Here is a 21,216-nt window from a genome sequence, read left to right as displayed (position 1 = left end):
AATGTCCATTTAAAATATGAAATGTGTCTTTGGCTTGTCAAGGATCGCAAAAGGGAGGAGAGTGGGAGGGAGGGTAGAGGGAGTGGGGGAGGGAGGGAGTGGGAGGGAGGGTAGAGGGGGGGAGGGAGTGGGAGGGAGGGTAGAGGGAGGGAGTGGGAGGGAGGGTAGAGGGAGGGAGGGAGGGAGGGAGGGAGGGTGGGAGGGAGTGGGGGAGGGAGGGAGTGGGAGGGAGGGTAGAGGGGGAGGGAGTGGGAGGGAGTGGGAGGGAGGGAGGGAGGGAGGGAGTGGGAGGGAGTGGGGGAGGGAGTGGGGAGTGGGGGAGTGGGGGAGTGGGAGGGAGGGAGGGAGTGGGAGGGAGGGAGTGGGAGGGAGGGAGTGGGAGGGAGTGGGAGGGAGGGAGTGGGAGGGAGGGTAGAGGGAGTGGGGGAGTGGGGGAGTGGGGGAGTGGGAGGGAGGGAGGGAGGGAGTGGGAGGGAGTGGGAGGGAGGGAGGGATTGAGGGAGTGGGAGGGAGGGAGGGAGGGAGTGGGAGGGAGTGGGAGGGAGGGAGGGAGGGAGTGGGAGGGAGTGGGAGGGAGGGAGGGATTGAGGGAGTGGGAGGGAGGGAGTGGGAGGGAGTGGGAGGGAGGGAGGGATTGAGGGAGTGGGAGGGAGGGAGTGGGAGGGAGTGGGAGGGAGGGAGGGATTGAGGGAGTGGGAGGGAGGGAGTGGGAGGGACTGGGAGGGAGGGAAGGTGGGAGGGGAGGGAGGGAGGGAGTGAAAGGGAGTGGGGGAGGGGAGGGAGGGAGGGGATTGTGAGTGGGAGGGGAGTAGGAAATAAGGGGAGAGGATAAAGAAGGATGCATAGCACTTTTTCAAAACATTTACAGAATGTCACCAACCCTCTCACCTCAGGATGTACAAAATAGATCATCTCCAGTTTAACCCCATCCACTCATAGGCCACACCTCCACGACACCCCCACAGGGAACCAAAGATGCAAAACAAAGTGGAGCCTCTTTGGTTAAGTTATCTTTGTTCTGTTGTTTTGCTGTACTCAGTATTTTCCAGGGTTCACTGCTTATTCATGAAGGAAACTGAACTTTTCCATTCCAATACCTGTTGTCCTCAATGCCTCTCTACGTGAGGAGTTAGGATCTGATACAAACGTGCAGAAACAGGAAATGTGATGTCATCCAATACATACAAATCTTTCAGTTTACCTGAATTGACAGAAGGGAAATGGAATTAACCCTTTCCTTACCTCGGTCCAGTGGGCTAGGGGAGGTGATGTGTCCCAGCTGGAGGGCTTGGTGAGGAGGAACCCAGGGGTACTGAGGGAAGAGGATGACTCTGGTGCCTCTCTGGTCCACCACGCTGCTGGTGCAGGAAACGTCCCTGTTATTAGGTTCATCTGCAGCAACACACACGGAGATGGTGAGGCTCCCGCTCAGCGCCATGTCATTCTAGGATCTGCATCCCAAACGGCACCCTATTCCCTATGTAGTGTACTTCTTTCGACCAAGGTCCATAGGGTTCTGGTTAAAAGTAGTGCACTATATATGGAATATGATCCTATTTGGGATGCACACTAGAACATGGTTGTTCAACTGAGTTCTGTTTGTTTTTTTAAAATGTATATTGCTTATCCTTTTCCTCTGCTAAATTGCGTGTGTGTGTGTGTGTACCATCATTGTGCGTGTGTGTATGCGTCTGTTTATGCATGTGTCTGTTTATCCGGTGACTGTGTGTGTATGCATATGTTTCCTACCTCTGTCCTCTCTCCCCAGAGTGGAACCTGTACGATGATGAGGGGTCTATGCCGCTGCATTGGGCCGTGGAGAGGAACCAGTTAGAAAGCTGCAGGGCTCTGTTAGAGTTGGGGGCCGAACCCAACGTCCTCAACAAGGCCTTGATGTCTCCTCTACACCTGGCAGTCAGCCACCAACACAACCACCTGGTCAAGGTGAGACACAGCCTATACCGGCTCGTGCCTTCCCCTTACAAAACCCTGCTGATTTCCCATCCTCTCAGGGGAAAATGGATGAATTTATGGTTGGATAAACAGAATCACAATTATAATCATTGACCGGTACGGAGAATTAAGCAAAACCACAAGACCAAATCCTTATCTCTGTTAATGGCTAATTTAGCAAAGGGACGATTTTAGCTACCTAGCCACCGGAGGACAATGACACAACGAGATGCCACAATTCCATTTTTTTTTTCTGTCAGTGAAATTTGGCTTCTGATGTAATGTGATTGGTGTGAAGCCAAATCCAATCTGGCTTCCCTAGACACGTTTTTTTGTTGTTTTGGGCCAAGACCATTCACAGCTGAGCTCACTCAGTTAGGCTCAACGCTGATTGGCTATTATTTTTATACATTTTTTTATCAAGGGTGGCCAAATTCTCACTAGCTTCCATTGCATGCTGTGGGCGACAACAATGTCATACTCTTTTTGACCAGACAGAATCAAATAGATGGGTTACACATGCTGAGACAGAGGGGGCTCTGTTTCTCTCACTCAGATGCTTTCTCCGGTGAGATACATTCAGACTCTTGCAAATTGAAGGAAATGTATGAAACACAGAGAGACGAAAGATACATTATTTGTATGTGTTTTTATTTTTTGCGGGTAGCCTGGCTTCCCTTGGCACCCTGGAATGCCACTGATTTTAATAGTAATAGTAATACACATTGGCTGTTAATGGGGATAGAATCCCACTGACGGGATTGCTAGCATGGCGCGAAATTCAAAACAGAAAAAATCTAATAATTAACATTTCTCAAACAATCAACTATTTTACACCATTTGAAAGATAAACATCTCCTTAATCGAACCACATTGTCCGATTTCAAAGAGGCTTTACGGCGAAAGCATAAAGTTAGATTATGTTAGGAGAGTACATAGCCAAAAAAGTACACACAGCCATTTTCAATTCAAGGACAGGCGTCACCAAAAGCAGAAAACCAGCTAAAATTATGCACTAACCTTTGACAATCTTCATCAGATGACACTCCTAGGACATTATGTTAGACAATACATGCATTTTTTGTTCTATCAAGTTCATATTCATATCCAAAAACAGCATTTTACATCGGCGCGTGTCATTGAGAAAATGTGTCTCCCCCAAAACTGCCAGTGAATTTACAAAAAATACTCATTATAAAACGTGGTTAAAGTATTAAACTGTTATTCAAAGAATTATAGATTAACATCTCCTGAATGCAACCGCATTGACAGATTTTAAAATAACTTTACTGGGAAAACACACTTTGCAATAATCTGAGTACTCTGCTCAGAAAAATACACTACGCAATACAGATAGCCGCCATTTTGGAATCATCTAAAATCATAAATAACATTACAAATATTCCCTTACCTTTAATAATCTTCATCAGAAGGCACTTCCAGGAATCCCAGGTCCACAACAAATGTTGTTTTTTTCGATGAAGTTCATAATTTATCTCCAAATAACTCCATGTTGTTCCGTGTTGTTAGCGCGTTCAGTAGGCTACTCAAAATGTAGGGCGCATCTAGTGGAAGCCATAGGAAGTGCAAAATGAATCCTTTGTCACTGTGTGTTCCATTGGCAATGACTCGAAAATAGTACAGCCACAAGATTTTCATTTCCTGCTTGTATTTTTTCTCAGGTTTTTGCCTGCCATATGAGTTCTGTTATACTTAGAGACACCATTCAAACAGTTTTAGAACCTTCAGAGTGTTTTCTATCCAAATCTACTAATAATATGCATATTCAATTTTCTGGGCCAGAGTAGTAACCTGTTTAAATTGGGTACGTTTTTCATCCGTCCGTGAAAATACTGCCCCCTAGCCCCAACAGATTTTAAGCTAATTATATTATTTGACTGTTGGCTCCCGTTTAAGTTGATTCTGACGTTAACCTCTCTAGGCTAGGCGGGACGAATTCGTCCCACCTACGTAACAGCCACTGCTATCCTGTGGCGCGATTTTCAAAACCTTAAAAATCCTATTTCTCAAACATATGACTATTTTACAGCCATTTAAAGATAAGACTCTCGTTAATCTAACCACACTGTCCGATTTCAAAAAGGCTTTACAACGAAAGCAAAACATTAGATTATGTCAGCAGAGTACCAAGCCAGAAATAATCAGACACCCATTTTTCAAGCCAGCATATAATGTCACCAAAACCCAGAAGACAGCTAAATGCAGCACTCACCTTTGATGATCTTCATCAGATGACAACCCTAGGACATTATGTTATACAATACATGCATGTTTTGTTCAATCAAGTTCATATTTATATCAAAAACCAGCTTTTTACATTAGCATGTGACGTTCAGAACTAGCATACCCCCGCAAACTTCCGGGGAATTCGCTAACATTTTACTAAATTACTCACGATAAACGTTCACAAAAAGCATAACAATTATTTTAAGAATTATAGATACAGACCTCCTCTATGCACTCGATATGTCCGATTTTAAAATAGCTTTTTGGTGAAAGCACATTTTGCAATATTCTAAGTACATAGCCCAGGCATCACGGGCTCGCTATTTAGACACCCGGCAAGTTTAGCACTCACCATAATCATATTTACTATTATAAAAATTTCATTACCTTTTGTTGTCTTCGTCAGAATACACACCCAGGACTGCTACTTCAATAACAAATGTTGGTTTGGTCCAAAATAATCCATCGTTATATCCGAATAGCGGCGTTTTGTTCGTATGCGTTCCAGACACTATCCGAAATAGTAAAGAAGTGTCACGCGCTTGGCGCAATTCGTGACAATAAAATTCTAAGTATTCCATTACCGTACTTCGAAGCATGTCAACCGCTGTTTAAAATCAATTTTTACGACATTTTTCTCGTAGAAAAGCGATAATATTCCGACAGGGAATCTCCTTTTCGGCAAACAGAGAAAAAAAATCCCAAAGGCGGGGGCGGTCGGGGTCACGCGCATAAGCTAGTGTCTCTTGATCGGCACCTTGAGAAAGGCGATAATGTGTTTCAGCCTGGGGCTGGAATGACGACATTCTGTTTTTTCCCGGGCTCTGAGCGCCTATGGACGACGTGGGAAGTGTCACATTAGAGCAGAGATCCTTAGTAAATGATAGAGATGGAAAAGAAGTTCAACAAATGGTCAGACAGGCCACTTCCTGTAAAGGAATCTCTCAGGTTTTGACCTGCCATTTGAGTTCTGTTATACTCACAGACACCATTCAAACAGTTTTAGAAACTTTAGGGTGTTTTCTATCCATATGTAATAAGTATATGCATATTCTAGTTACTGGGTAGGAGTGGTAACCAGATTAAATCGGGTATGTTTTTTATCCAGCCGTGTCAATGCTGCCCCCTAGCCCTAACAGGTTAATGACATTTGTTTTCTATGATAATTATTAGGTGGAGGTCACTGGCTACAATGATATCTTCAACCTAGCCTTTGCTATAAAGTTAGAGAACAAAGTCAAAGAAAAAGTAACTTAACAGAACATGTTTTAGTTTCACCTGAAACAATATATATTATCCGGTCATAGACAGGTTGTCCTCCATCTTGCCTTACAAACACTACACTTGTACGTTCAGTAGAGGGGCAAGACTCCGGGAAGATGATATACGGTGTGATGAAAATACGTTACGATGTAAACAGGGCATAATGCCACGTTCAAAACAACTGGAACTGGGACCTTGGAAGTCTCTAACTTCTGACTTCAGTGCGTTCAAGACAACTGGTAACTCGGGGAAAAAAAACGAGCTCTGACTTGTAAAAATAGTTTTTAACGGTCATCCAACTTGGAATTCAAACTTGGGAACTCTGGACTCTTTTCTAGAGCTTTCCGACCAGAAGATCACTGACGTCATGATTTGACCTTGTATTTTTCAGTTTCCAGTTGTCTTGATATGACGAGGGCCCGTATCCACAAAGCATCTCAGAAAAAAGTCTACGCTATGATTTGTTGTTGTTGTCTTGAAACAGGTTTTTAACAGGATTCCTAAGAGTAGGTTTTAGGATGATGTAAAATCACTGACCAGATAAAAATCAACTCATAAACGTTAATTTCATCTGGTAATCACGACAGTTTGAGGTAACGCAAAGGAACGATAGTGATGACGCTCATCGATATTGTTGGAAATTGGGGGATAACCAATCACGATGAGGCATCGCCAGCTGTGAACTCTGTAGCACACGTTGCTTCAGACAACCGCGTGAATGTGACGGTGCATCTCATTTTTTCAATAGTAAAACATTTAAAAATATTTTCATCTGACACGATCACCTTGCCTACTCTTAATTATTGCCTAATATGTTGGCATGCATAACGTTTTTTACCAATTCTGATGGTTGTTAAAAGCTGAATTTTGACAAAAGTTCCCATTATATCAACACACTCGTCACTCCCGTTTAACGACTCTAAATCTCTTTGGCACAGTAGACATCAAGTCACTTGCTGATAATGTTGAACACAATGTTGCATAAAATGTTTGAAAGGCATATCATTATCTACTAACACATTTAAAGTTAAGTTATGCCCTAGATGCCTTAAGTTGCCTAATTTATAGGCATGCCAAAATAAGACATGTTTTTTAACAATGTGATGTTGCGCTCCAAATGAATACCATGAGAACATGATGTACAGTTGAAGTCGGAAGTTTACATACACCGTAGCCAAATACATTTAAACTCAGTTTTTCACCATTCCTGACATTTAATCCAAGTAAAAATTCCCTGTCTTAGGTCACTTAGGATCACCATTTTATTTTAATAAGAATGTGAAATATCAGAATAATAGTAGAGAGAATGATATATTTCAGCTTTTATTTCTTTCATCACATTCCCAGTGGGTCAGAAGTTTACATACACTCAATTAGTATTTGGTAGCATTGCCTTTAAATTGTTTAACTTGGGTCAAACGTTTCGGTTAGCCTTCCACAAGCTTCCCACAATAAGTTGGGTGAATTTTGGCCCATTCCTCCTGACAGAGCTGGTGTAAATGAGTCAGGTTTGTAGGCCTCCTTGCTCAAACACGCTTTTTCAATTCTGCCCACAAATGTTCTATAGAATTGAGGTCGTGGCTTTGTGATGGCCACTCAAATACCTTGACTTTGTTGTCCTTAAGCCATTTTGCCATAACTTTGGAAGTATGCTTGGGGTCATTGTCCATTTGGAAGACCCATTTGCAACCAAGCTTTAACTTCCTGACTGATGTCTTGAGATGTTGCTTCAATATATCCACATGATTTTCCTACCTCATGATGCCATCTATTTTGTGAAGTGCACCAGTCCCTCCTGCAGTAAAGCACCCCCACAACATGACGCTGCCACCCCCGTGATTCACGGTTGGGATGGTGTTCTTCGGCTTGCAAGGCTCCCCCTTTTTCCTCCAAACATAATGATGGTCATTATAGCCAAACAGTTCTATTTTTGATTCATCAGACCAGAGGACATTTCTCCAAAAAGTACGATCTTTGTCCCCATGTGCAGTTGCAAACTGTAGTCTGGCTTTTTTACGGTGGTTTTGGCGCAGTGGCTTATTCCTTGCTAAGCAGCTTTTCAAGTTATGTCGATAAAGGACTCGTTTTACTGGGGATATAGATACTTTTGTACCTGTTTCCTCCAGCATCTTCACAAGGTCCTTTGCTGTTGTTCTGGAATTGATTTGCACATTTCGAACCAAGTTACATTTATCTCTAGGAGACAGAACGCGTCTCCTTCCTGAGTGGTATGATGGCTGCGTGGTCCCATGGTGTTTATACTTGCGTACTATTGTTTGTACAGATGAACGTGGTACCTTCAGGCATTTGGAAATTGCTCCCAAGTATGAACCAGACTGGTGATGGTCTACAATAGGTCTTGGCTGATTTCTTTTGATTTTCCCATGATGTCAAGCAAAGAGGCACTGAGTTTGAAGGTAGGCCTTAAAATACATCCACAGGTACACGTACAATTGACTCAAATGATGTCAATTAGCCTATTAGAAGCTTCTAAAGCCATGACATCATTTTCTGGAATTTTCCAAGCTGTTTAAAGTCACAGTCAACTTAGTGTATGTAAACTTCTGACCCACTGGAATTGTGAGACAGTGAATTATAAGTGAAATAATCTGTCTGTAAACAATTGTTTGAAAAATGACTTGTGTCATGCACAAAGTAGATGTCCTAACCGACTTGCCAAAACTATAGTTTGTTAACAAGACATTTGTGGAGTGGTTGAAAAACGAGTTTTAGTGACTCCAAGCTAAGTGTATGTAAACTTCTGACTTCTACTGTAGTTAATAAAAAAATTGTGGACGTAACATGTTTATTTATTAGCCTAGTATTTAGGCATATAATTGTGAAATAGGCTTCATGTGGAATCATTGTCAAAAGCTCAAGAGATACTGTTCCATGTACGTCTGGATTATTTATAGATACTGTTCCATATAGAAATATTAAAATATTATTTTAAACAACTCTAAATCAATTGTCTGAGGAACTAATGACTCACTGCATTTTACTATTAGCGTTTTTGCCTCAAGGGATCATCTGTTTTATGTAACCATACGAAACAGAGGGGTTAGAGAGACAATAGAGCCCTGGGCACCAGGTCATTAGGACCTGATGGAGGGACAATAGAGCCCTGAGTACCAGGCCATTAGGACCTGATGGAGAGACAATAGAGCCCTGGGCACCAGGTCATTAGGACCTGATGGAGGGACAATAGAGCCCTGGGCACCAGGTCAATAGGACCTGATGGAGGGACAATAGAGCCCTGAGTACCAGGCCATTAGGACCTGATGGAGGGACAATAGAGCCCTGAGTACCTGGTCATTAGGACCTGATGGAGGGACAATAGAGCCCTGAGTACCAGGCCATTATGACCTGATGGAGGGACAATAGAGCCCTGGGCACCAGGCCATTATGACCTGATGGAGGGACAATAGAGCCCTGAGTACCAGGCCATTAGGACCTGATGGAGGGACAATAGAGCCCTGAGTACCAGGCCATTAGGACCTGATGGAGGGACAATAGAGCCCTGAGTACCAGGCCATTAGGACCTGATGGAGGGACAATAGAGCCCTGAGTACCAGGCCATTAGGACCTGATGGAGGGACAATAGAGCCCTGGGCACCAGACCATTAGGACCTGATGGAGGGACAATAGAGCCCTGAATACCAGGCCATTATGACCTGATGGAGGGACAATAGAGCCCTGAGTACCAGGCCATTAGGACCTGATGGAGGGACAATAGAGCCCTGAGTACCAGGCCATTAGGACCTGATGGAGGGACAATAGAGCCCTGAATACCAGGCCATTAGGACCTGATGATCGTTAGCGAGTTGGGTACTGCCAACGCATGTCCAGAGCGAATAAAATGAGATTACCGTGACTCAGCGGTCAAGTGGAACTTAAATGCGGTCATTAGTCATGACTACCCATGTGGCGGTAATACTGTCACCACAACAGCCCTACTCACGATAAATGTTCTATTCTGAGATGCTTTGTGTATATGGGCCCAGCTTTCAGTCACTCTTTAAATATCCCCACCAGCACTGGGCCCAGCTTTCAGTCACTCTTTAAATATCCCCACCAGCACTGGGCCCAGCTTTCAGTCACTCTTTAAATATCCCCACCAGCACTGGGCCCAGCTTTCAGTCACTCTTTAAATATCCCCACCAGCACTGGGCCCAGCTTTCAGTCACTCTTTAAATATCCCCACCAGCACTGGGCCCAGCTTTCAGTCACTCTTTAAATATCCCCACCAGCACTGGGCCCAGCTTTCAGTCACTCTTTAAATATCCCCACCAGCACTGGGCCCAGCTTTCAGTCGCTCTTTAAATATCCCCACCAGCACTGGGCCCAGCTTTCAGTCGCTCTTTAAATATCCCCACCAGCACTGGGCCCAGCTTTCAGTCGCTCTTTAAATATCCCCACCAGCACTGGGCCCAGCTTTCAGTCGCTCTTTAAATATCCCCACCAGCACTGGGCCCAGCTTTCAGTCACTCTTTAAATATCCCCACCAGCACTGGGCCCAGCTTTCAGTCGCTCTTTAAATATCCCCACCAGCACTGGGCCCAGCTTTCAGTCGCTCTTTAAATATCCCCACCAGCACTGGGCCCAGCTTTCAGTCGCTCTTTAAATATCCCCACCAGCACTGGGCCCAGCTTTCAGTCGCTCTTTAAATATCCCCACCAGCACTGGGCCCAGCTTTCAGTCGCTCTTTAAATATCCCCACCAGCACTGGGCCCAGCTTTCAGTCGCTCTTTAAATATCCCCACCAGCACTGGGCCCAGCTTTCAGTCGCTCTTTAAATATCCCCACCAGCACTGGGCCCAGCTTTCAGTCACTCTTTAAATATCCCCACCAGCACTGGGCCCAGCTTTCAGTCGCTCTTTAAATATCCCCACCAGCACTGGGCCCAGCTTTCAGTCACTCTTTAAATATCCCCACCAGCACTGGGCCCAGCTTTCAGTCGCTCTTTAAATATCCCCACCAGCACTGGGCCCAGCTTTCAGTCGCTCTTTAAATATCCCCACCAGCACTGGGCCCAGCTTTCAGTCGCTCTTTAAATATCCCCACCAGCACTGGGCCCAGCTTTCAGTCACTCTTTAAATATCCCCACCAGCACTGGGCCCAGCTTTCAGTCGCTCTTTAAATATCCCCACCAGCACTGGGCCCAGCTTTCAGTCACTCTTTAAATATCCCCACCAGCACTGGGCCCAGCTTTCAGTCACTCTTTAAATATCCCCACCAGCACTGGGCCCAGCTTTCAGTCACTCTTTAAATATCCCCACCAGCACTGGGCCCAGCTTTCAGTCACTCTTTAAATATCCCCACCAGCACTGGGCCCAGCTTTCAGTCACTCTTTAAATATCCCCACCAGCACTGGGCCCAGCTTTCAGTCGCTCTTTAAATATCCCCACCAGCACTGGGCCCAGCTTTCAGTCACTCTTTAAATATCCCCACCAGCACTGGGCCCAGCTTTCAGTCGCTCTTTAAATATCCCCACCAGCACTGGGCCCAGCTTTCAGTCACTCTTTAAATATCCCCACCAGCACTGGGCCCAGCTTTCAGTCGCTCTTTAAATATCCCCACCAGCACTGCCTGAAATTGCAACTTTAGAGCATGTTTTTAAGGACACACCTCACATATTGCCCCTCCCACCTCAGATATTGCCCCTCCCACCTCAGATGTTGCCCCTCCCATCTCAGATATTACCCTTCCCACCTCACATATTGCCCCTCCCACCTCAGATATTGCCCCTCCCACCTCAGATATTGCCCCTCCCACCTCAGATGTTGCCACCCCGCTCACCTCATCACAAGGACCACATATACGAATCTAGGGTTTGAATAGTAGAATAGATGCGGGCATAGTTTGAAAATAGAAGTGTGCCGGCTTTAATTAACAGGTTGAAATTGCAAACAAGTGTACATTTGACAATAGTGTTGGCTTAACACCAGCCGAAAAACAGAGGCCTACGACTCTTCTGTCCTTACCCTCCCAGACACCTGCTACTTTCCAACAACATATTGTACCTGCCCTTGTGTTTCCTATACACCTGGCTGTTAGCCAGACATTCAACAGCCTGGTAGAGGTGAGTTACTGTTACCCTAACCTGTCCTTGCTTTCTACACCTGGCTGTTTGCCAGACACTCAACAACCTGGAAGAGGTGAGTGTCCAGTTCCCACTGAACTGAAACTGGTGGTGGGGCAGGAGCATCTGGTAACCCAGTGGTCTGCCAGGGGTCAAGGGTCAATGGATCCAAGACATGAATGTATCCATTTGAATGGACATGAGTGGATGAATGTAACCGGCCAGATCACCCTGGAGAGACACATGTGGGAAGGCATCTTGACCAGAAGCTGGTCTACCTAAGCCTTAAGCTAAGAGTCAGTTGTGTTCCAGAGGTGTGTATGGATGTGGGTGACTGAGTGTGGGTGACTGAGTGTGGGTGACTGAGTGTGGGTGATTGAGTGTGGGTGATTGGGTGTGGGTGATTGGGTGTGGGTGACTGAGTGTGGGTGACTGAGTGTGGGTTACTGGGTGTGGGTGACTGAGTGTGGGTGACTGAGTGTGGGTGACTGAGTGTGGGTGATTGAGTGTGGGTGATTAAGTGTGGGTGACTGGGTGTGGGTGATTGAGTGTGGGTGACTGAGTGTGGGTGACTGAGTGTGGGTGACTGGGTGTGGGTGACTGAGTGTGGGTGACTGAGTGTGGGTGACTGGGTGTGGGTGACTGAGTGTGGGTGACTGAGTGTGGGTGACTGAGTGTGGGTGATTGAGTGTGGGTGACTGGGTGTGGGTGATTGGGTGTGGGTGATTGGGTGTGTGTGACTGAGTATGGGTAACTGGGTGTGGGTGATTGAGTGTGGGTGATTGAGTGTGGGTGACTGAGTGTGGGTGACTGAGTGTGGGTGATTGAGTGTGGGTGACTGAGTGTGGGTGATTGAGTGTGGGTGATTTAGTGTGGGTGACTGGGTGTGGGTGATTGAGTGTGGGTGATTGAGTGTGGGTGATTTAGTGTGGGTGACTGGGTGTGGGTGATTGAGTGTGGGTGACTGAGTGTGGGCGACTGAGTGTGGGCGACAGTGTTAGTGACTGAGTGTGGGCGACTGAGTGTGGGTAACTGAGTGTGGGTGATTGAGTGTGGGTGATTGAGTGTGGGTGATTGAGTGTGGGTGATTGAGTGTGGGTGATTGAGTGTGGGTGACTGAGTGTGGGTGATTGAGTGTGGGTGACTGGGTGTGGGTGACTGAGTGTGGGTGATTGAGTGTGGGTGACTGGGTGTGGGTGATTGAGTGTGGGTGACTGGGTGTGGGTGACTGAGTGTGGGTGACTGGGTGTGGGTGACTGAGTGTGAGTGACTGAGTGTGGGTGATTGAGTGTGGTTGATTGAGTGTGGGTGACTGGGTGTGGGTGACTGAGTGTGGGTGATTGAGTGTGGGTGACTGGGTGTGGGTGACTGAGTGTGGGTGTAAATGATGTGGTCACTCTGGGGTTAGATCATGTGGCTGGGGAAACCTGAATAGAAAGGCTTCAGCCACACATTGTGCTAAAGATGATTGAACATGAGCACCCTTGGCTCTAGGACCTTGTTGGCTCTAGGACCTTGTTGGCTCTAGGACCTTGTTGGCTCTAGGACCTTGTTGGCTCTAGGACCTTGTTGGCTCTAGGACCTTGTTGGCTCTAGGACCTTGTTGGCTCTAGGACCTTGTTGGCTCTAGGAACTTGTTGGCTCTAGGACCTTGTTGGCTCTAGGACCTTGTTGGCTCTAGGACCTTGTTGGCTCGTAGGACCTTGTTGGCTCTAGGACCTTGTTGGCTCGTAGGACCTTGTTGGCTCGTAGGACCTTGTTGGCTCGTAGGACCTTGTTGGCTCGTAGGACCTTGTCAGCCTTTCTGTTGTCTGTTCTGGGGTGACAATACCAGCTGTCCCTGTGGCAGGAAGCCGAGAGCGGAGAAAGGTATTTATGTATCACTGAAGGCCTCATTATTCCTTTGTGTGTGTGTGTGTGTGTGTGTGTGTGTGTCTGTCTGTCTGTCTGTCTGTCTGTCTGTCTGTCTGTCTGTCTGTCTGTCTGTCTGTCTGTCTGTCTGTCTGTCTGTCTGTCTGTCTGTCTGTGTGTAGCTCCTGTTGTCCCACTATAAGACAGAGTCTAACCTAGAAGGATGTCTGGGCAACACTCCTGTCATGTTAGCCTGCTCCATCAATAACACCGAGGCTCTCTCCATACTGGTGAGTATTCACAGTGACATTCGTACTGTAAGTGGCTGTAAATGTACAGATATACAGTAAATACGAAACACATAATTGTTTTTACAAGTTGAAACTTTGCTGGGGCTATACTTGTGAACATTATAAAAAGTTTAAGTTTAACCATCAGACGATTAAAAAAACGTTAGCTGTTCCCATTACACAACCTGGCGCATTTAGCCATATGCTAACTTCACCAGGTGGCCGTGATTGTATCCGGTTCAAATTCTGTACGAGCAAATGAAAATGATCGACGTAGTTAGACGTGACAGAACACTTTTCTATCAGAGCGTTCTTAATTTATAGCAATCATACGGCACCATCTGCAGATCAAAGTTACTAAAACGAACATCATTTTTCAGATGGACGTTAATCTCAGGCTTGCGAGCCTGACTCCTGGTGATTTTATACTGACAGTATAACTCAGCCTCCGACAGTATAACTCAGCCTCCGACAGTATAACTCAGCCTCCAACGGTATAACTCAGCCTCCAACAGTATAACTCAGCCTCCGACGGTATAACTCAGCCTCCGACAGCATAACTCAGCCTCCGACGGTATAACTCAGCCTCCGACAGTATAACTCAGCCTCCGACGGTATAACTCAGCCTCCGACAGTATAACTCAGCCTCCGACAGTATAACTCAGCCTCCGACAGTATAACTCAGCCTCCGACGGTATAACTCAGTATAACTCAGTATAACTCAGCCTCCGACAGTATAACTCAGCCTCCGACGGTATAACTCAGTATAACTCAGTATAACTCAGCCTCCAACGGTATAACTCAGCCTCCGACAGTATAACTCAGCCTCCGACAGTATAACTCAGCCTCCGACAGTATAACTCAGCCTCCGACAGTATAACTCAGCATAACTCAGCCTCCGACAGTATAACTCAGCCTCCGACAGTATAACTCAGCCTTCGACAGTATAACTCAGCCTCCGACAGTATAACTCAGCCTCCGACGGTATAACTCAGTATACCTCAGCCTCCGACAGTATAACTCAGCCTCCGACAGTATAACTCAGCCTCCGACAGTATAACTCAGTATAACTCAGCCTCCGACAGTATACCTCAGCCTCCGACAGTATAACTCAGCCTCCGACAGTATAACTCAGCCTCCGACAGTATAACTCAGCCTCCGACAGTATAACTCAGCCTCCGACAGTATACCTCAGCCTCCGACAGTATAACTCAGTATAACTCAGCCTCCGACAGTATAACTCAGCCTCCGACAGTATAACTCAGCCTCCGACAGTATACCTCAGCCTCCGACAGTATAACTCAGTATAACTCAGCCTCCGACAGTATAACTCAGCCTCCGACAGTATAACTCAGCCTCCGATTGTATAACTCAGCCTCCGACAGTATAACTCAGTATAACTCAGCCTCCGACAGTATAACTCAGCCTCCGACAGCATAACTCAGCCTCCGACAGTATAACTCAGTCTCCGACAGTATAACTCTCCGACAGTATAACTCAGCCTCCGACAGCATAACTCAGCCTCCGACAGTATAACTCAGCCTCCGACAGCATAACTCAGCCTCCGACAGTATAACTCAGCCTCCGACGGTATAACTCACTATAACTCAGACTCCGACGGTATACCTCAGCCTCCGACAGTATAACTCAGCCTCCGACAGTATAACTCAGCCTCCGACAGTATAACTCAGCCTCCGACAGTATAACTCAGCCTCCGACAGTATAACTCAGCCTCCGACAGTATAACTCAATATAACTCAGCCTCCGACAGTATAACTCAGCCTCCGACAGTATAACTCAGCCTCCGACAGTATAACTCAGCATAACTCAGCCTCCGACAGTATACCTCAGCCTCTGACAGTATAACTCAGTATAACTCAGCCTCCGACAGTATAACTCAGCCTCCGACAGCATAACTCAGCCTCCGACAGTATAACTCAGCCTCCGACAGTATAACTCAGCCTCCGACAGTATAACTCAGCCTCCGACAGTATAACTCACCCTCCGACAGTATAACTCAGCCTCCGACAGTATAACTCAGCATAACTCAGCCTCCGACAGTATAACTCAGTATAACTCAGCCTCCGACAGTATAACTCAGCCTCCGACGGTATAACTCAGCCTCCGACAGTATAACTCAGCCTCCGACAGTATAACTCAGCCTCCGACAGTATAACTCAGCCTCAGACAGTATAACTCAGCCGCCGACGGTATACCTCAGCCTCCGACAGTATAACTCAGCCTCAGACAGTATAACTCAGCCGCCGACGGTATACCTCAGCCTCCGACAGTATAACTCAGCATAACTCAGCCTCCGACAGTATAACTCAGCCTCCGACAGTATAACTCAGTATAACTCAGCCTCCGACAGTATAACTCAGCCTCCGACAGTATAACTCAGCTTCCGACAGTATAACTCAGCGTAACTTAGCCTCATGTGTTTAGCACGTGTGAGCTAGTTGACAGGTGAGTGCTAGACTCTTTCTCATTCATCCATCCTCGATTCCTTTCTTCATTTCCTTCTACCCCAGCACATTGACTCCGTACCGTTACTCCTTGTATAAAGCCTAGTTATTATTACACTTGGGACAGACCAAATGAAGGAGAAAAGAAGTAAACCTTGAATTTTATAGGCTGATACTGAATTTGTTAATGGAAATAATCAGTGCCACATGGTGAGGTTAGCATAGGGGCTAAATGTGCCAGGTTGTGTAATGGGAACAGCTAACATGTAGCCTTTTCTTCACGCGCAACTACGTTGACAATTTTAATTGGCTGATGCTTAAACTTGAACTAACACTTAAAGGCCCAGTGCAGCCAAAAACAGCTAGTTTTCAGTTTCCCCCTCCCAGTCAAACCACTGCCAGACAGTCATAGCTACAGTCTTGCTTGAGAAATGGCATTTTTGCCAAGAAGCTATAATTGTTTCTTGTTGACTAGTTGAAGGGAAGGTACTTGTTACCCAGAAATAATTTGATAATGAGATAAAAATGGCTGCATTGGACAGTTAAACTTTGTGTAATGTTAGCAAGTATGGCCCGCTTTGATTATAGAGGTGACATTTTCCTGATGACCAATATTTATTTTATAATTTTTTTATCAGTATATAATAAAAGGAAATAGCTTTTCTCGAGAAAGAGACAATTCTTGCGATTGACAATTGTATGAATATTGCATGACAAGACTATCAATGCTATTGCAAACCACTGTCTCTTCCCCCTAACACATCTCTGTACCTGTTCTCTGTCCAAACCACTGGCTCTTCCCCCTAACACATCTCTGTACCTGTTCTCTGTCCAAACCACTGGCTCTTCCCCCTAACACATCTCCTTACCTGTTCTCTGTCCTTTAGCTGAAGCACGGGGCACAGCTCTGTAGTCAGAACAAGCTAGGCCACTTCGCCATCCACGCAGCTGCCTTCGCAGGCGCAAAGAAAGCCATGGAGGTCATCCTCAAAGCTGGTACGTCTTTACGATGATAACAATAAAGGACTGCATTTGCTTTTCCACTTTGTCTATGGTCCTACTGTAAGGATGATCATAAAGTGTGGTATCTATAAAAGGTTTTTCATTAGGTCTACTATTATGTGTCCCCTCCCCCCCATTACCATTGTATAGTTACCATCTGACTGTGTATCCAGGGGCGTCATGCACACCAAAAGTCTGAGGGGGCACAAAGTACATGAGGATAGCTGGGGTGACAGCCACTGTTTACTTCTGAAGTTAACTTTAGCGCCGCCCTAAATAACCTGATTCAAATTCGACATAAACCTTCAAATAGGTATGTAATGACACATTATATAAACTCTTTATATTGTTTTATTGACACTTTAGAGGTGATCACTTGGACAAATCGGGTGAAAAAAAGCCGTTTCCCCACACAACATATCTCCCCTTTTCACTATCACTCAGTAGGTTTTGAAAGTCACTGAGCTCTTCAGTACGGGCTATTGTACTGCCAATGTTTGTCTATGGAGATTGCATGGCTGTGTGCTCGATTTTTATACACCGGTCAGCAACGGGTGTGGCTGAAATATCCAAAACCACTAATTTGAAGGGGGTGTCCACATACTTTTGGCATTGTATCTATATACACCATTACAGCTTCCAAACACAGAGGAGAAGAGCAGATGCAGGTTTGAATGAATTTAGCTATATGGTCTCTTTTTCGTGGATGTACATTGTAGCTCACCAGCGTCTAAAACACTTGGTTTGGAATGTAATTACATGCTAACATGGCTAGTATCTAACCTTAGCCAGCTGGAACCAGCTACATAGCACAGGTTCTCCATATGACGTTGAGAAACAGTGCATTGTGGGTAGTTCCGAAGATATCTGTACTTAAGTTATTAAATAGGTTAAAAACCTCAAAATATAACTATGTCTTTAACCAGGTCGTAACTACAACTAAGTTACTAAGTCTTTAACTACACAGTGTTGTTACTTTGGTGAGTAAAACTCATGCTCCCTACCCTGTTCTCTCCGCTGTCAGGAAGGGGGACCGCTAAAATGTTTTGCTTGCAAGGTGGGGGACATTTTTGTTGTTGCTTAGGACCCCCAAAAAGCTAGGGCCAGCTATGACTACATGTGTGGGTATGGAAGTAGGTATGCAGACCCGTGAGCCACTGCGGCCCCCCTTTGATGAAGTCAGATTTTATTGTGGCCCACACCCCCCCCATCAACGTTGTTCCTCTTTGCACTGACTTATACACGGCGGTCATTTTGTGTCAGAATGGTCATCTGTGGAGCCACACGAGAAACCAGAGATCACATCACGGACTCACTGTTTACCCAACCTGTTTACACATCATCATAACAGGACACAGGATGTGTTTAATCCAACAGCTAAATATTTGTGAAGGTTCTGTCGTCAGAGTTGGACCAAATGAGAATTCACATTCTTAAGGCCAGGCCTAGCCAGATATCCACAGATGGCAAGACTAAGGGGAAATGAGTTGAGTTAGAAGACTCAGATGATCGTTCACTTGTCATCCTAGTTTCCATTAAACTGAAAGAAAAAACAGAACACAGTTTAGAGTTATTAACTTGAACAGGATATACACTAATAACTTAGCAGTTCAACTTAGTGTATCTCCTGTAAACAGAACAGCTCTCCGTGTAGTGTCTGGTCTCAACAGAACAGCTTTCCATGTAGTGTCTGGCCTCAACAGAACAGCTCTCCGTGTAGTATCTGGCCTCAACAGAACAGCTCTCCGTGTAGTGTCTGGCCTCAACAGAACAGCTCTCCGTGTAGTGTCTGGCCTCAACAGAACAGCTCTCCGTGTAGTGTCTGGTCTCAAGAGAACAGCTCTCCGTGAGGTGTCTGGCCTGAACAGAACAGCTTTCCATGTAGTGTCTGGCCTCAACAGAACAGCTCTCCGTGTAGTGTCTGGCCTCAACAGAACAGCTCTCCATGTAGTATCTGGCCTCAACAGAACAGCTTTCCGTGTAGTGTCTGGCCTCAACAGAACAGAAACGACAGTAAAAAAGCCAGAACAGAAAAAGCCATATCTCAGACTGGCCAATAAAAATAAAAGATTAAGACGGGCAAAAGAACACAAAAACTGGACAGAGGAACTCTGCCTAGAAGGCCAGCATCCTGGAGTCGCCTCTTCACTGTTGACGTTGAGACTGGTGTTTTGTGGGTACTATTTAACGAAGCTGCCAGTTTAGGACTTGTGAGGCGTCTGTTTCTCAAACTAGACACTCTAATGTACTTGTCCTCTTGCTCAGTTGTGCACCGGGGCCTCCCACTCTTTCTATTCTGGTTAGAGCCAGTTTGCGCTGTTCTGTGAAGGGAGTAGTACACAGCGTTGTACGAGATCTTCAGTTTCTTGGCAGTTTCTCACAAGGAATAGCCTTCATTTCTCAGAACAAGAATAGACTGACGAGTTTCAGAAGAAAGTTATTTGTTTCTGGCCCTTTTGAGCCTGTAATCAAACCCACAGATGCTGATGCTCCAGATACACAACTAGTCTAAAGAAGGCCAGTTTTATTGCTTCTTTAATCAGGACAACAGTTTTCAGCTGTGCTAACATAATTGCAAAAGGGTTTTCTAATGATCAATTAGCCTTTTAAAATGATCAACTTGGATTAGCTAACACAATGTCCCATTGGAACACAGGAGTGATGGTTGCTGATAATGGGCCTCTGTACGCCTATGTAGATATTCCATTAAAAAAAAGCTGTTTCCAGCTACAATAGTCATTTACAACATTAACAATGTCTACCCTGTATTTCTGATCAATTTTATTTCATTTTAATGGACAAAAAATGTGCTTTTCTTTCAAAAACAAGGAAATTTCTAAGTGACCCCAAACTCTTGAACAGTAGTGTATATATATATATATATATATATATATAACAAGCTCTACTATGTGTTTTGAATTAGTCATCAGCCTAGAAAGCGGCGTCCATTTTGTTGTGTTTGGCTTTGAAACAACATCCACAACGACCATGTTTTACACTCTGTTGTTGAACTTCTTTCTTCAAATTGACCAATCACAGTGAGGTGAGTTTTAAAAGCCTGATGCTGTTTTGGTGATGTGTTTTTGATGTGATTTTCAATGTGTTTGCGTTGACGTCAGAGATGTTACAGGGACAATAGAGCCCTGAGCACCAGGCCATTAGGACCTGATGATCGTTAGCGAGTTGGGTACTACCAACGCAAGTCCAGAGTGCATAAGACTCATGACTCATGACTGCCGGTCACCACAACAACCCTACTATTGAGATACACTCTTTGTGTGTGAGTTTAGCTTCAAATGCAGTGTACACACATCCACTGACTTTCAGGTGCTGGCTATGAAATGAACACTCCTGTGTTTGTGTGTTGTCCAGGAGAGGAGATGGGTCATTCCATAGAGGATCACATTAACTTCCTGGATAAGTCGTGCAGTAGTCCTCTGCACATGGCGGTCAGGGGAGGGAACGTGGACATCATTAAGTTCTGCATCCAGAAAGGAGCTAAGATTGACCAGCAACAGGTAACAGAAGGGATTATATGATTGGTTCAGAAACAGGAACATAAACATATGTGATCATATGATTGGTTCAGAAACAGGTACATCAACATATGTGATCATATGATTGGTTCAGAAACAGGTAACAGGAGGGATCATATGATTGGTTCAGAAACAGGTAAAACTACATATGTGATCATATGATTGGTTCAGAAACAGGTACATCAACATATGGGATCATATGATTGGTTCAGAAACAGGTACAACAACATATGTGATCATATGATTGGTTCAGAATCAGGTACATCAACATATATATGATATGATTGGCATTTCCTATCTAGGAAATTCATTTATTCATTCATTTAGATGAGGGGCTCATTGGACTGCACCAGAAGACCACAAGCTTAAGTAAAGATCTCCTCAGGATATTCCAGGCAAATAATCATTTTAGGATTTATAACTTTTACTCCCACTCCACCGGTGTAGCAGAGTCTGGGACTGATCCCACCATCTGTAAGATTGCTTCCCAAATGGCACTTACTGTACTGACCTCCACTTCCTGTACT

At 45.2% G+C, this 21,216-nt stretch overlaps 1 protein-coding gene across 1 annotated transcript in view; it reads left to right on the top strand.

Moving 5' to 3' along the window:
- LOC106590663 (transient receptor potential cation channel subfamily A member 1) overlaps nt 1–21,216 on the top strand; it is an 83,337-nt gene that overhangs the window by 9,990 nt on the left and 52,131 nt on the right. Inside the window, exons 3-7 of the mRNA XM_045710959.1 lie at nt 1,253–1,415; nt 1,769–1,944; nt 13,579–13,686; nt 17,039–17,147; nt 20,526–20,671. Coding sequence (XP_045566915.1) covers nt 1,253–1,415; nt 1,769–1,944; nt 13,579–13,686; nt 17,039–17,147; nt 20,526–20,671 — 702 coding nt within the window. The remainder of the gene's footprint in view (nt 1–1,252; nt 1,416–1,768; nt 1,945–13,578; nt 13,687–17,038; nt 17,148–20,525; nt 20,672–21,216) is intronic.

Source organism: Salmo salar, chromosome ssa29, assembly GCF_905237065.1.
Source record: "Salmo salar chromosome ssa29, Ssal_v3.1, whole genome shotgun sequence".
Lineage (NCBI taxonomy): Eukaryota > Metazoa > Chordata > Actinopteri > Salmoniformes > Salmonidae > Salmo > Salmo salar.
Note: the sequence above shows the minus strand (reverse complement) of the source record. Positions and strands in the feature narration are given on the sequence as shown.